We start from the raw sequence: 16,104 nt of genomic DNA, 5'->3' as shown, positions 1-16,104 counted from the left end.
GACATTGATTCTTCGTTAATGACGTTAGTCCTACAATGATGACGTTGAGGAAACATTGCTCCTATGTTCATGACGTTGATATTACATTTATGGCGTTGACCCTAACTACCTGTTATTGATTCTGGGGCTCAACGTCCCCGCGGCCCGGTCTCTGACCAGGCCTGGTTGGTGGTCTGGTCAACCTGGCTGATAGGCTGCGAGCAGCCGCGTCCGAGGTGTGAATCACAGCCTGGTTGAACAGGAATGCTTGGGAAATTTGATGAAATTCTCTCTTGAACTCCGCGAGAGGTCGGCCAGTTATTCCCTTATGTGTAGTGTTGAAGTCTTGATACCACTTTAAGGCTTTATGCCATCGTCAGTTTGGTCTACTTTCTACTTGATGACTAATGCATGCCTACTCTGCTTGCTGTCTACCTTCTACTCTTTTTGGTATATAAAAGGTGCCGCCCATGGAATATTCCCTTATGTGTAGTGTTGAAGTCTTGATACCACTTTAAGGCTTTATGCCATCGTCAGTTTGGTCTACTTTCTACTTGATGACTAATGCATGCCTACTCTGCTTGCTGTCTACTCTCTACTCTTTTTGGTATATAAAAGGTGCCGCCCATGGAATGGGTGTGCAGGGAGCATAATTAGTAACTGTAACTAGCTCGCCACAGATGTAAATTGCTCTGTATAGAGACTGTTGTTGGCCACTTCTCGTACAACTTGTGATATAAAAGACTATTGACTTTATATTAAATTGTGTAACTAGCTTCATAAGATTTCTAGCTTTCTAACTAGATGTAACTAACTTCTTAGCTAAATGAACCTTGGAGTTCAGTTTCTGAGCCCATTATGTGTGTGTAACCTTTTCATTTCGTCCCACGGGATGGGTATGAGGTCCACTACCGCCCACAGGATGAATATGGGGTCGACTACCGCCCATGGGATGGGTACGGGGGTCCACTACCGCCCACGAGATGGGTACGGGGTCCACTACCGCCCACTGGATGAATATGGGGTCGACTACCGCCCATGGGATGGGTACGGGGTCCACTACCGCCCACTGGATGAATATGGGGTCGACTACCGCCCATGGGATGGGTACGGGGGTCAACTACCGCCCACGGGATGGGTACGGGGTCCACTACCGCCCACAGGATGAATATGGGGTCGACTACCGCCCATGGGATGGGTACGGGGTCCACTACCGCCCACGGGATGAATATGGGGTCCATAGCCATCATCCAAGCAAACAGCTGTGAGGTTCACAACATATAAATAAAACACGGACGACACAACCTCTACACAAGTCAGTATTTGGACTTACAGTCTACCTCGCCATGTTCGAGGCTATGACTCGAAATGTGGTTCGTCCACCTTCAGCCTGTAGTGTAAACAGTTCCGAAACGAACGTAACGAAAACTCCTTACATAATCTTACCTAGCCCTAACTATACGTAAACCCACAATACATAATAATATTAATTTACATTTCAGAAAACAATATTTATACTGTATAGAATACTAGTCCTGTTGGTTGTCTGATGAGTAAGTAAAAATTGCACTTTAGTAAAATCTGTCAGTATTTGACTTGCTACTTGGGCTAGAAGATGGATTGGGAGTCCTCTACCGCCCACGGGATGGATATGGGGGTACATAATAAATGAACACTATAAAAATAAGAAAAGTACAGTAAGCCCTCTGCTGAGTGTGTATGAGAGTAAAGCCATCACTCAGGTAAGTCGCCACTCATTTACTTACCCCGTTAAACCCGTTAAATCTTTAATCATTAAGGACAAGTGGACGACTTGATATTTGTATTCAACACTTCACTCTAATATATTTCAGTCTGCCAAGTATCTGACTGGGCTTACTTCCACTAACTTGAAAACAGTTACAACCCCGCTCCTGTGCCAGGTAAGTCCACTATGGGTTCACCATAGCCCGTGCTACTTTTGTTCAGAGTAGTTGAATCTAAAACAACAACAACAACTCGAAAGCTAAACCTGTTCTCACACCAAGTCCAGAATCTGGCTTAACCTCACTAATGCGGCTGCAGAGCCTCACTGGTCACAGTATACTACTACCAACCTCTCTGGCTATATCCTAACTCACTACTCTTCGCTTACTCCAGCCTCCCTCACATAACTCACTGGTTATGTTACCAACCCGTCCTCCTAATAAAACGTCACATTTTGACGTATACTTTACCTACCGCCAAAAATTGTTGTACTAGGAATGATAGCGGCTCGCGAAATTGACATACTGTCCCGTTTTCACTTCGTGGGTCCTCTGGTTGGTGAGGATAAGGCACTTGATGTTGAGTTTCTTGATGTTGAGAAAGGTCGCGAGTACGGGCTGAGTGACTATAGCCTTGTGGAGAGTTGTGACCTTCACTCTCAGTCCCACACGCCTGTGACCATAGGCTAATGGGGGGGCGTTATGACCTTCACTCTCACATGCCTGAGACCGTAGTAGAAGCGATGTGACCATTATTCTCACCCCTACATGTTGCGACTGTTATTGAGTAATGCAGTCACGGGAGAGGGGAAGAGAAGGGGTTCTTCGCATCATTCCCACGCCAGTTACGGCAGTGGAGATAGGGGCGACCTATAAATGCGGGAACTGGGCACCCTGGCGTAGGGCTGGAGCCCTGGGCACCCTAGCGTAGGGCTGGAACCCCGGGGCATCCTGGCGTAGGGCTGGAGCAGCTCAGGGCTCACGCTTACTACCCATTCCAAGAGTGAAGTGAACGAATAGTTGCCCTGAAGACTGAATGAAAAAACAGCTTAACCAGGAACAATGTAGGAGTGACATGGCACAAGCGTAGATCACGAGAAAGGCAAGCTATTACGCGTTCCAAGTTGTTCCCCGTTTACTGAAGTTTGTGAAGACCGATGGCATGTGTCGTAGCAACAAGCTTGTCGAGCTGTTAGTGTCGGAATTTCCGACACTAACAGCTTTTGAGTCACTGAGTTTCCGACTCGGAAACTCAGTGACAGGGACCTAGGTTCATACCAGTGACATGCATAGTCTTGGATAAAATGTAGTTACAGCTGGCAACCAGTTTGACAGATCTGGACTGATGTTTAGCAGCAAGGGAATAAGAGCCGAGGAAAAGGAACAATAAACGGATGAGGGGCAAGGAGAAGGAGGGCGGCACGAGAACCACTCTGGTATTTGGTCTTCCTGGTTGGATGGTGGCCAGGACCAGGGTAACATGTTGCCCAGTTTGGGGGAAGATAATTCTCATCGACATTGAAGTTTACAACTTTATTACTATGTGCTGCTTGCCAGTCTTGAACCATAATGTCACGGAGGATATATATGGTCTTGACTGGAGGTCGTGGACGGCAGCAGAGGGGTTTCTGCGTCTGACCTTGCTCGTCACTTGTCTCGCTTTAAGAGGGATGAATGGGATGATTCTCGCCGTTCTGCAAGAATGACTTGAGTGAAACTTGATCCACTTGAGAAATTATCCATGTTGTTTGTTTGGTTGGTTATTGAATGTGTTCGCTGCTCTGTGAACTGTATTCTGGCATATGTCAGTGATCAGACTGTCATAAAATTCTCGAGCTGATTAGTAATTTGTAATATAGTTAAGAATTGTTATATTTCCAAATTAAATGCATTCTGTTAGCATGTTTAAGCCTGTATGGATGCGAACTATAGGACCTTCTAAATGCTGATCTTGGTAAGCTTAATTGTGAGTGAAGGAAATGTTGAAGACGAATCTTGGGAGACCATCCTCGCACTTATTGCAGTCTCATATCAGGCCTCTCATGTCCACACCCACACTTGAAGAAATAATTCACAAACGAGTGATATCCTTTTTGTCAGAAGGGAATCACTCATCCAGCAAACTCAATTTTTTTTTTCAGGCACTAACTTGTCACTGGCCACTCCAACTTTTCCAGAAATATAAACATAATTTTTAGGACATACAACTTAAAGAATGAGTGATGTACATCATGGTAGAACAGGTATACAGGGCAGCATAAAACAACTAGTCAGCAGAGGAAGCAGGGAAACCTCTAGCTGGATATTTGGACTTTTATAGGAACTACTGTCACAGAGATGGCTTACTGACAGGTATTTTGAGTCCTATTGAAGTCAGATCGATGGTGCTTGAACTGTGCGTTGTGAGTGCTTTTAGAAGTGGGATATAACCCTAGAATCTGGTGACTGCTGAGGGTGTGAAATTTTGTTGTATAAATTAATTGAATGATTAGTTTATGCCAGTCTTTCAAATTGTATTCTCATTGTCAGATATTTCATGTTATGTTATTATTACTTTTATTTATCCACTGCAAATTTGTTTAAACTAACCCAACAAAAATATACAAAACAGACATTTATGAATAAAGTTATTACACAAAGAAAATACCATTAATGTGATGTATCAATGAGAAAAACCGTAGGAGCCGTGATGAGGATTCGAACCAATGCTCTGGGTACTCCCAAGCACACACCTTAGACAACTTAGCCACGACATGGTCAAAAGGAAGTGCATAGGTAGAATTCCTGGATGCCAGATTTAGAGTGCATAGGGAGATTGAGTGAAACCCTGCCCCAGCTTCAGTGGAAGCCTCAGGAACCCTCTTGGATTCAGTAGAATCCCAGGTTGCACTCCTTTTGGCCATGTCATGGCCTAGTTGTCTAAGGCATATGCTTGGGGGTACCCAGAGCATAGGTTCAAATCCTCATCCCACTGCCAATAAATTTTCTCAATAAAGTTATTAATTGATTGGTTATTGATAAAGTTATTGGAATTGATAATCAATTCTTCATAATACTGCATTTGATGATTAACTTTGATAAATAATCATCACATATGATATGAGTTGTTTTCTTCATGTACCTTTGAGGAGCCACACTGACCAGAGGGTGGGGTCCAATTTAGCTGCTTTGGCCTAGGGTCCAAAAAACAGTTAGGTACAGCACTGACTAACACAATGGAGGTGAAACTTGTGTAGTGTAATAAAATATTCATAGGGATTGTATAGTATACTGTAATACAATGGAGATAGGGCTTGTGTAACATAATACGTATACTGTACAATGAAGATAGGCTTGTGTAGTGTAATACAATGAAGATAAGGCTTGTGTAGTGTAATACAATGAAGATAAAGCTTGTGTAGTGTAATACAATGAAGATAAGGCTTGTGTAGTGTAATATCGCTCTGATATTCCTAAAGTGCTACACACCCAAAGAAATGCTATGAAAATCAAGGGTCCCAAATTGTGGAATGACCTCACAAATGTAATTAAAAGCCGTACGCCTCCAAACCAGTTTAAAAAGAGACCAAGACATATTTACCTAATATCATGTACTGTACCTAATTTCACTCACATTTTCCCTCATACAAGTTATTTTTGTGTTTTATATTATTTCAGGCAAAACTTAAAATAAGTTTTGCCTGAAATGCTTTGTGTAATAGAGGCTTCATTAGTACTGTATGTGTAACTCCTGTCCCCACAATTGTACTTTACTCCCATGTTCTTTATGCACACGTTCTTTTGAATACAGATTTGAATATGAATATAATTGAGATAGGGCCTGTATAGTGTAATACAATGGTGATATTGTTTCTGTAGTGTAATACAATCATGATAGGGCTTGTGTATTGTAATACAATAGGGATTGGGCTTGTGTAGTGTAATACTATGCAGATAGAGCTTATGTAGTGCAATATATACAAATACAAAATAAATACAAATATTTATTCAGGTAAAGTACATACGTACAAGGTGAGATACAAAAAGTTGATGGATTTATAGATAGAGCTAGTACATACAATGCCTAAAGCCACTATTACTCAACTATTACTATTATTATTATAATGTAGATATGGTTTATGTAGGAATTATATAGCAATTATTAAGATTGGGGTTATATAATGTTGGTAAGATCTACTGTAGAAATAACACAGTACTGTATTGTACAGTACTTGAAAAAAATAAGCAAACACGATCATAAGCTCAACAGAAACGAATAAGCAATGTCTTACTGTTTTGTTTTTCTCTCCTTTACAGCTTATTGGCATCCTGTGCATGGCCTGTGCTGCACCGGCATGGACCAAGGGCACACACTGGTTCCTGTTCGTGGTGGTCACAGCCTTTGTGTCCACCGCCATCTGGTGTTTCATATACCTGTTGAACCTCAAGAGTGCCATCACCCTTCCCATTGATTGGCTTCTCACTGTGAGTCTTTAGTTAAACATTGAGTATATGATTTTAAAACTCTTATGATAATACAGTAGTCTAATTTCCAGACCTTCTAGATATTTTTGTAAATTTAGCATAAAGTATTATGTATAGATATTTGTATAATAGTTTTTATTTACATAATTTTTGTTTAAGAAAGATATGTTCAACATTACTCAGTTCAAGAATTCACTTAGCTTTGATGAATAAATATGCCTAACTAGGTTATCATTAATTTATATATAATAATATATATATATATATATATACATATATATATATATATATATATATATATATATATATATATATATATATATATATATATATATATATACTGTATATAATATATATTTAATGCCAAAATATACTAAATGCTTTTTTATATTACTGTACTTCACGGATAGATATCCCATTACTGTATTATAAAGTAAAATAATGATATCCTTGTGATAAAAAAATTACACAAAAAGGTATAGGCTTACAATTTTTAATTGATTCTTCTTGACTCCAGTTTATTAGAATGTTATCACTTTTTCAGCCTTCACCTTCTTCAGTATGAATCTTCCAAGTATTTTGCAAATAATTTAAAAGATTGGAGATAATTTTACGAATTTTATTCTGAACAATATGTATATTTATACATATACTGTACTATATATATATATATATATATATATATATATATATATATATATATATATATATATATATATATATATATATATAATATGTATACAGTATGTTTATAGTTTGTTTATACATATACAATATAGTTTATACATGTGTGTGTGTGTGTGTGTGTGTAAATAATACCTTGCATGCTGTGGCCAGTGGGGAGTGACATTATAACTAGCATACTGTATCTTGTTCTTGATTAATGTATTGAGGTGGACTGTCTCAGTCACTGAGGTGGGCTGTCACAGTCACTGAGGTGGGCTGTCACAGTCACTGAGGTGGGCTGTCACAGTCACTGAGGTGGGCTGTCACAGTCACTGAGGTGGGCTGTCACAGTCACTGAGGTGGGCTGTCACAGTCACTGAGGTGGGCTGTCACAGTCACTGAGGTGGGCTGTCACAGTCACTGAGGTGGGCTGTCACAGTCACTGAGGTGGGCTGTCACAGTCACTGAGGTGGGCTGTCACAGTCACTGAGGTGGGCTGTCACAGTCACTGAGGTGGGCTGTCTCAGTCACTGAGGTGGGCTGTCTCAGTCACTGAGGTGGGCTGTCTCAGTCACTGAGTCACAGTCGTTCCATGTTGTCTTGGTCATTTATGCACTTTATAATATCTTCAATTATTGGATGCCAAATAAGTTTAAATTTTTTTTATTTAAGTTTTTTCACATTTTAATTATATCATACTGAAAGTAAGATTATTTGGATGTTCTGATATAGACAAAATAATCGAAGTTTCCTTTTGGCACCTTCTTTTGATAATTATTTATGTCAACAGTTACCAAATTGTATTCCGTCTTTATTATTTATATTCTAGCCGAATTATAAAATGGCTTCTGTTTTATCATTTTCAGCTGGTATTGTTCTTACAAATACAGCTCTTACCGAAAGGAAATAAATGTCAAATATGCTTTGTATTCCTGGTATGACATCATCCTGAGCCAAGCCCTGTATTCCTGCTTCTTAAACTCCTATCTTGCATGATGTTCCTCACACCCTTCACCATTGATCTATTTCAAGCATGGCATTTTGTTGAAATAGAATTTGCTGTGCTAGATTTCCCCCCTTTCCCTTTTATCTTTGTGCTGCGTAATCTCCCCAGCTTGGCGCTTCCTTTGATAATTACTTACTACCATCTTTGATCAATATTTTATAGCATTACATCATTATTATTAGGAAGGAGGAAATTATCAGGGGAAAGTGCCAAGTCATTATTACACACTGAAATCACAACAGCGTGATGCATCAAATGAACAATTCCACAAGGGCCGTGATGAGGGGTTCAAACCTACGTCCGAGAGGATCCCAAATGCACCTTAATCGACTGTGCCATGACATGATAAAAGAATTGCAACCGGGAGTTCCACTGACCTCACATGGATCCTGCAGTCTCTCCTAGACACAAACCAGGGTTTTACACAATTTTCCCATGCACCAGGGCTCTTGTCAGTAAGCTATTCTACCTCTTCGCCCTTATTTCATTGCACACAGAAATCACAATAGCGTGATGCATCAAATGAACAAATCCACATAGGCCATGATGAGGGTTCGAACCTACGTCCGAGGGAATCCCAGGCGCGCCTTAATCGATTCTCGGACGTAGGTTCGAACCCTCATCACAGCCTTTGTGGATTTGTTCATTTGATGCATCACACTATTGTGATTTCTGTGTGTAATGAAGTAAGGGTGAAAAGGTAGAATAGTTTATTGACAGCCCTGGTGCATGGGCGAATTGTGTAAAACCCTGGTTTGTGTCTCAGAGAGACTGCAGGATCCGTGTGAGGTCAGTGGAACTCCCAGTTGCAATTCTTTTACCATGTTGTGGCACAGTCGATTAAGGCACGTCTGGGATCCTCTCGGACATAGGTTCGAACCCTCATCATGGCCCTTGTGGATTTGCCTAGCCATTTTGACTATATTGCTCTTGGAAGGGGTCAGGATACAGATTTGGGATGGATTAGGGATTTGGGATGGATTTGGGATTAGGAAGGTTTTATAGTATTACATTATTATTATAAATATTTAATAATAATAATAATAATAATAATAATAATTTTATTTACAAGAATGTGCAGTCAAAGAAACATAAAATAATTGTTTTGCATAGCATTTCTGCTTTTGTTGAGTTTCACCTAGTAATATTAAAAAAATTGTTTCTCATGTGATGCCCATAAGTTCTATTACAGTACTTCCTTCTAGGATATGCTTAAGGTCAGGATTGGCACTGCAGTTCAGAGTTTTAAAAATGTAGAGTACAGTTGAGAGTATGCACAGTGACTTTATATTTACATGTTCAAAGTCGATTAAGAGGCGCAGTCAATTAAGGCGTGTCTGGGATCATCCTGGATGTAAGTTAGAACCTTCATCACGGCCCTTGTGGATTTTATTCATGTTCAAAGATTTCAGCAAGAGAGCAGAGTGGTGTCTGGGATTAGAATTTGCTATTATTCTATTTGCTGATTCATGTTGGGTAATTAGGGGTTGGAGGTAATTAAGGGTGGGTAGATACCCAGGCACATAGTAGGCGAGATATGGATAAATGAACAAATAATACAGAGTTACTAATGCAGGATGAGGTGCGTAATATCTGATTCTGAAGAGAATGCCTCTGTTTTATAAACTATTTTTTATGATTTGTATATGGCAGTGGAAACTCAGTTTTTGTCTATGTGAACACCAAGGAATTTCCCAGCTTCTGTGTTCATAAGTTGAGTATTGTTAATTCTTAGGTTAATTTGATTGTTGGACTTGTTACCAAGCAATGTGTAAAACATGTCATTGGTGTTAGGGTAAGTTTGTTAAAGTCAACCACAAATGGATTTTATTTAGTTCAGCATTCACTGTGTCGTTTAGAATAAGTGGGTTAGCATGGGAGAAAATGAAGGTTGTATCATCAGTAAATATACTGTATTGGCTTCAAGTATTGAGTGCCATTTGGAAGAATATTCATGTAAATAAGAAAAAGGAGTGAACCAAGTGTACAGTACTACCCTGTGGAATGCCAATGTTAATTGTCAAAGTGGGTGAAGTAGCAATGTTCACAGAAACATACTGGTGCCTGTCAATGAAGTAAGATTACATGTACTGTAGTGACCTATGACTCCATAGTGTTGGAATTTGAAAAGGTTATTGTGGTTAAGTGTCAAAAACATTAAGTAGATCAACAAATAATCTTTGGGGTATAGTACTCATTTTTGTCAAGAGCTGGATGTATCAGGTCAAGAATATTAATTCAAGCAGTGTTGGTGCTTTTATGGGATCTGAAGCCATATTGGTAAGAACTAAGTATACTGTATTGTGTTTGTCTAGGAAGGAATAGTGTTTGTATAACTTTTTCTCAAATATTTTGGAGGTGAGCAGAGTTGATATTGGCTTAAAATTATTGATTTTGGCGAGATCACTACTTTTATGGACTGGGATGATTTTAGCCATTTTAAGAATACTGTATCTTGGAAGGCTTAGAGCTCAAATGATTTGTTGTAGAGCAATGGTATGGCAGGAGCTAAAATTCTAGAAGCATTTTTGTAGATTAGGGTTGGTATTTTGGAAGGTTTACTCGATTTAGTTTTGAATGCGAGGATTATATCATTAACATCTGAGGCATTAGTGGGAGTTAGGTACAAAAAGCCAGGAGTACTGCCTGCAAGGTAGTCATTAATGTTGGTAAGGAATGCTGGGATTTCATTTGCAAGAGATCTGCCATTGGATAAGAAGAAGCTATTGAATTTAATGGCAGTGTCAGAGGCTGATAGAACTCCATTGTCATTTGGTAGGAATAATGGTTTCTTATTTGAACCTAATATGTGGAAAATAGTGTTCCATGTTTTCTTCATGTCAGCCTTTATTTTATTAAATTTATTTTATTTATGAATTTATTTATTATTTATTTATTATTGTACTGTAGTTTGTTTTAGCTCTCCTAATTACAGTACAGTATATTAGAATTTAGAATCTCTTTTTAAATACTGTACATGGATAGCAAAATATTTCTGAAATTATTCACAACCTTTGTAAGACCAAAATTAAACTATGGAGTGGTTGTATTGTGCCCATATCTCAAGAAGTACATCATTAAACTAGAAAATGTGCAAAGACATGCAACTAAATTGCTGCCAGAGCTGGAAAACAAGAGCTACGAGGAGTTGTTAGTGGTGTTATACTGTACTGTATATACTGTACCAAAGCTAGAAGATAGAAGAAAAAGAGGTGATATGATCGCTATGTACAATTTTGTAACAGGAATCGACAAAATTGATAACAAAATTGTTCAACACTGCAACGTCAAGAACAAGAGGACATAGGTTCAAACTAAAGAAGCAAAGCTGCCAAAAAACATTGAAACTTACTTAGCAGAGTGGTAAACAGTTGGAAAGTGTTAAGTAATAAGGTGGTGGAGGCCAAAACTGTCAGTAGTTTCAAAGCGTTATACAACAAACAGTACTGTATTGAGAAGACAGGACACCACGAGCATAGCTCTCATCCTGTAACTACACTTAGGTATTTACACACACACAGGCATATGCACATACAGTAGAGTACATAAAGTAATTAAGTATAAAACATGTGGATATACAGTATCTAGTTGGCTATACAGTAGTGATGCAGTATCAAAGTAACCATAAACAGAAAATTGCCATCAATGAAGAAAAGACCACTTGACCCCTCCAATGCACAGTTGCTTTTTCAAATCTAGGAGCCTATAATTTTAAATCTTTTGATTTATATCTGGTTACCAAAATTATGTAGAAAACAAATGTGTATCCTCATTATATAAACTGTATTTAGTGATGTTACCTTGCTATGTAATTAGTACAGTAGTTATTAACCAAATTTTCTGTATGAAGGGAAAGACTAACCTTAAGGTGGAGGGGCCATAATCAATTTCTAGTTTTAGTATTGCTCCTCCTTAAACATGGTGCTCTAAACTCGCCTTAACACCAACTGATGCATTCAAAACTCATTGTGCTGATTTCTCAATGTTTGGATTTATATTTGACATATTTTATTCATGACAAAATAAGTCTTCCAATATAATCAATACTTGTCACTAGTAAATATTACATTTTGAAAAAAAAAAAATTGGGGTTTACAAGTGAAAATACTTAGTTTTTATTAAATACTGTATTGTATCTAGTTTGTGGCGGTTAAGTTTTCTGCACAAGTATATGTAAAATATACTTGTATCTATAGATACAGCAGTACAGTATCTATATTTGATAAATAAAATTAGAAGTGCTGAAGTAGTTGGTTTAGGCAACTTTCCATTGAACTATCTGAAGACATATTGAATTAAATAAGCTAAAATAACAGGCAATTTAAAAATAATGTAGACTCATTACAAACTTTTTGATAAACTTTGTTTACCATTCAATATTTAGATTTTAAGAGTGCGTTAAGAGAATCCATGCAGATTCCATGGCGATGTCCATGAAGATGCTTGTATTAATATCCTCAAATGTTAACTTCTCCCAGAATTATTTTGATGATGACTCTCTCATCAGAAATCAGCAACATATATATTTTTGATAATTAATTCTGTTTTAGTGTTTGTTTTTTAAAACAGCATCAGTTGGTTATAAGTGTAAGGATGTTGATGTAATACATTACATGCATCTTCTGAGTAAGCAATTAGAGCCCTCCCTAATCTCTGATCATAGTGACATTTAAATCTTTATACAGCATATGAATTTAGTAAGAAACAGGAAATCAGATACGGGGTGAGGATTTTTTTACTGTTCGTCTCTCTTAAATGAAAAATAATTATTATGCACAAAATAAGGTTAATGACAACTACCATGCTTTGGCTAGTAGCAAATGTTATGAGAAAAAAATATGCTGTATTGTTGTTATGCAAGTTTATATTGCTGTTTGTAACTAATAAGTTATTAAGACACTCATAAATTGAGTGTATGACTTCTCCAACAATATTCCAATATTTAATTGCATGTGAATGGCATTTTTCAACTTTGTAATGCATCACTTTGTAATGCTGTATAAGGCTTAATTCTGAATGTTTACTGAAAATCCTCATCCCCCCCCTCTTTTTGTGGCCTCGAGCTTGTATTTGATTCCCTGTTGCAGTATTGTGTGCTAATTGTTCCTTCCCTCTTGCTTGCAGGAACTCATTCTAACAGCTCTCTTTGCGGTGCTTTACATAATAGCTAGCATTGTCCAGATAATCAGCACTGTCACAAAACCACGGCCACCAAGACGGCTAAAACCCTTCTACCTGTTGTCAGGGGTGAGTATCGCCTGCCGGTTGTGCCTCTCTCTTCACCTGCTTCTTACCTACCGGCAGTTGTTGACAGTATAGGGCACCTAGCAACAGACTGACTGACCCGGCACCAATGACGTTCCTGGCTCTTCCTCTTTTGGAGACGTTTTCCTGCAATGTTTTTGTCTGCATCTGAATGCATAGTAGGCATGAAGATGCAGAATAATAAAAATTTAAAACCAGTTCCTCCAGCAGAAGAGTTTTCAGCTCTGCAGAACTTCATGGACGTACCCTTTGGACATGGTCCCTCTTTGCTGCCAATACGAAGGACACATTTCTCTTTCAGGAGCTGCTCAATACCGCCATTACCACTCTGCTCTATCTCATTGCCGTCATTGTGCAGTTCTGCAGTATCGGGGTGGAGCCACAGAGAAACATCGCTGCAGGGGTAAGCTGGCCACCTTCCCAACTCACTCAACCAGATCCTCCCTGCACCTTACTCATGACAAACCTACCCAAGATCCTTACCAGTACATTATCACAGTTCTGAACTGTTTTCTAATTCCATTTTTAAGCTCAGTTTAATTTGAATAAAGCTTCCTCTCCTGACATGGCAACCAGTTTTAGGCACACACATGTTATGTCTATCATGTAGAAGTTATGGATTAGCCCTTATCTTGTGACTTATGTCATATGAGAAGAATTAATGAAGTGAATTTAGTTTTTCTTATAAACCCCTGTAGTTACCAGTAATTGCCAGCTCTGGCTATTATTACAGAATAAGGGGATGCCTCATTATTATTCATAAAAAATCATTAATTAGAAGAATTTTGGAGTATGTGTTACATCATTGCACCTGTAAATATTTTTATAATTTATTAAAGTTTAAGGCCATTTTCTGAGGGAGCCCATATGGCTCTTTGGAGCTCTCCGGGCTGATATGAATGTACAGTATTAGATCCTGGCATCAGTCAAGCGAATGGAGTTCTGAGGCCTTCCGGGAACCACGAGCCAGAACTTGGCCCCCCTTTGAGAGGCACAAGGAGCAATGGCCTATAGAAACCTCCGTGCGCAAGTTACCGCAAAGCTTGTTTTCACCATAATACAGCGGCCGGCTCTGTTCCACCTGGGACGTACTCGTACAGGTTTTTTCTTTTCTTTTTGTTTTCTGCCTGGTTGAGGGTCTGCCCCTTGGTGTTGTTGACCCTTATTATTTTGTATTCTTGGTGATCCTCCACCTAGGTCCCTGTGTGTGTACACATCCTGAGGGTTCAGCTATTAGTTGTTTACTTGGTAGTTTAGGGCGCTGGTTAGCAGTACCTTGCCTGGGCTTCCCTTAGCAGAGCGTCTAAGGGCCCTGGAAACCTTCACTGGGGCTCAGTGATCTGATGGATGCATCCCCCTGGGTCCCATCTCACTTTGTGTGAGTTTGAGGGTTGCTTTGTCTCCTTGACTCAGGGTGACAATCACCTGTTCTGCCTCCATCATGCTGCATGTTGGGTCGGTGACACCTTCGACCTGGAGTCCTGCGATTGGTGTTGCTTGCATGTACTCCGCTTCACCCAATCCACTGATTATGATATTCGGGTGCAGGCAACTTCAGCGTTGCATGGGCGTTATAGGTTGCTGCAGCGTGCTAGGTTGGTTACTCACCCGGAGTTCTCGGGGTTTGGGGCTCTCCTGGCCATTCAGGTTTTGAGAGGGGGGAGGTGCCCAGTGTCCTGGCAGATGGCCTGTCACAATTTATTCCCCCTGTCCACGAAATGGATGGTCAAAGCCGACTCGTTCAGTTTGCTCTGCCAGATGTACAGGCTCTAGGAGGTGGAACTCCAACCACGTCTCCCGGTATATGTGGCGCCCTTCTCCGACTGCGAGGCCTTTGGCGTCGATGCCTTCAGGCATGACTGGTCAAGGTGGGGTTACCTGTACCTCTTCCCCTTTGGTTCTGTTGTTGCTCCAAGTCCTAGCTCGCTTGGAGACTTTCCAAGAGAAGAGTAGTTCTGTTGGGCCTTTGGTGGCTGGCCCACCCTTAGTTTCAGGCGCTACTTGCTCAGTGTCCGAACCCAGGGGTCTTCCTGCGGCTCTGCCTCTTCCAGCTGTTTGGGGTCAGTTCGTTACATTGCTGGTTCGATCTTCTCCTTAAGTCTTTGCATCTGGTCTTTCTGACACTGGGTCTATCACCAATTGTATGCTGAGCAGGTGGCTTCGTTGATGGTGTCCCACCTGCGTGCTTTGTCTCGGCAGTATTAAGTTTCCTGGTGGTCCTTTCGTTATTTCTTGCCCCTCCTTATGTTCTCTTCTGTTTCGGATCGGGTTGTCTTCTCCTTCCTTTCTTGGTTGTTTCAGGACCGTCATCTTATGCTGAATACTGTCGCCTCCTATCGTGTGGCACTGGCGGAGCCGCTTCAGCTCAAGTACGGGGTGAATGTTACTTCTGCTCCATTCCACAAGCTTTCTTGTGCGCTGTTTCACCTCCAGTCTGCTCATGCGCCACCTGGTCGTTGAACCGGGTGCTGTCTTTTCTATCTTCCCCTCGATTTGTGGCTCCCCTTCGGTTCAAGATTGTTTTGTGAAGGCTCTCTTCCTGTTGGCATTGGCCTTTGGAGGTCAGATTCGGGAGATTAATGCTCTTCTCCAGCACAGAGGTTTCTGCTCTTTTGGTCCTGGTGGTAGGTTTGTTAGTTTGCAGCCGTCTCTCTTTTTTTTTCTGGCGAAGAATGATGCTCGGTTGGTTCGGCTGGGGGTGCATCATGTGTTGTGACCGGTTGCGGCTCATCGCTGTTACCTGTGCGCCATGGCCTCTGTGGCCAGGGAAGTGCTTTGAGTTGACCCGGTTTCCCTTCTTCCCTGTTCCAGGGTTTGGATCACCCAGGTAGTCCAAAAGGTTATTTGGTCCAGTCAGCCTGCGGTCTATCCTCATGCCCATGACGTTCATAATTTTGCTGCTTTGGCTGCCGTCTTTGGTAACATGTCTTGGGCTGACATTCAGGCACAGGGTTATTGGAGGTCAAACAGGGTCCTTGT

General features: G+C 40.2%; 1 protein-coding gene across 1 annotated transcript in view; it reads left to right on the top strand.

Moving 5' to 3' along the window:
* The first annotated feature begins 6,000 nt into the window (after positions 1-6,000).
* The window catches only part of LOC138362999 (uncharacterized), a 37,097-nt gene continuing 26,993 nt past the window's right edge, over positions 6,001-16,104 (top strand). The window contains exons 1-3 of the mRNA XM_069321660.1: positions 6,001-6,188; positions 12,985-13,107; positions 13,427-13,528. Of these exons, the coding sequence (XP_069177761.1) occupies positions 6,039-6,188; positions 12,985-13,107; positions 13,427-13,528 (375 nt within the window). The 5' untranslated portion in view covers positions 6,001-6,038. The remainder of the gene's footprint in view (positions 6,189-12,984; positions 13,108-13,426; positions 13,529-16,104) is intronic.

This window comes from Procambarus clarkii, chromosome 10, assembly GCF_040958095.1.
Source record: "Procambarus clarkii isolate CNS0578487 chromosome 10, FALCON_Pclarkii_2.0, whole genome shotgun sequence".
Lineage (NCBI taxonomy): Eukaryota > Metazoa > Arthropoda > Malacostraca > Decapoda > Cambaridae > Procambarus > Procambarus clarkii.
Note: the sequence above shows the minus strand (reverse complement) of the source record. Positions and strands in the feature narration are given on the sequence as shown.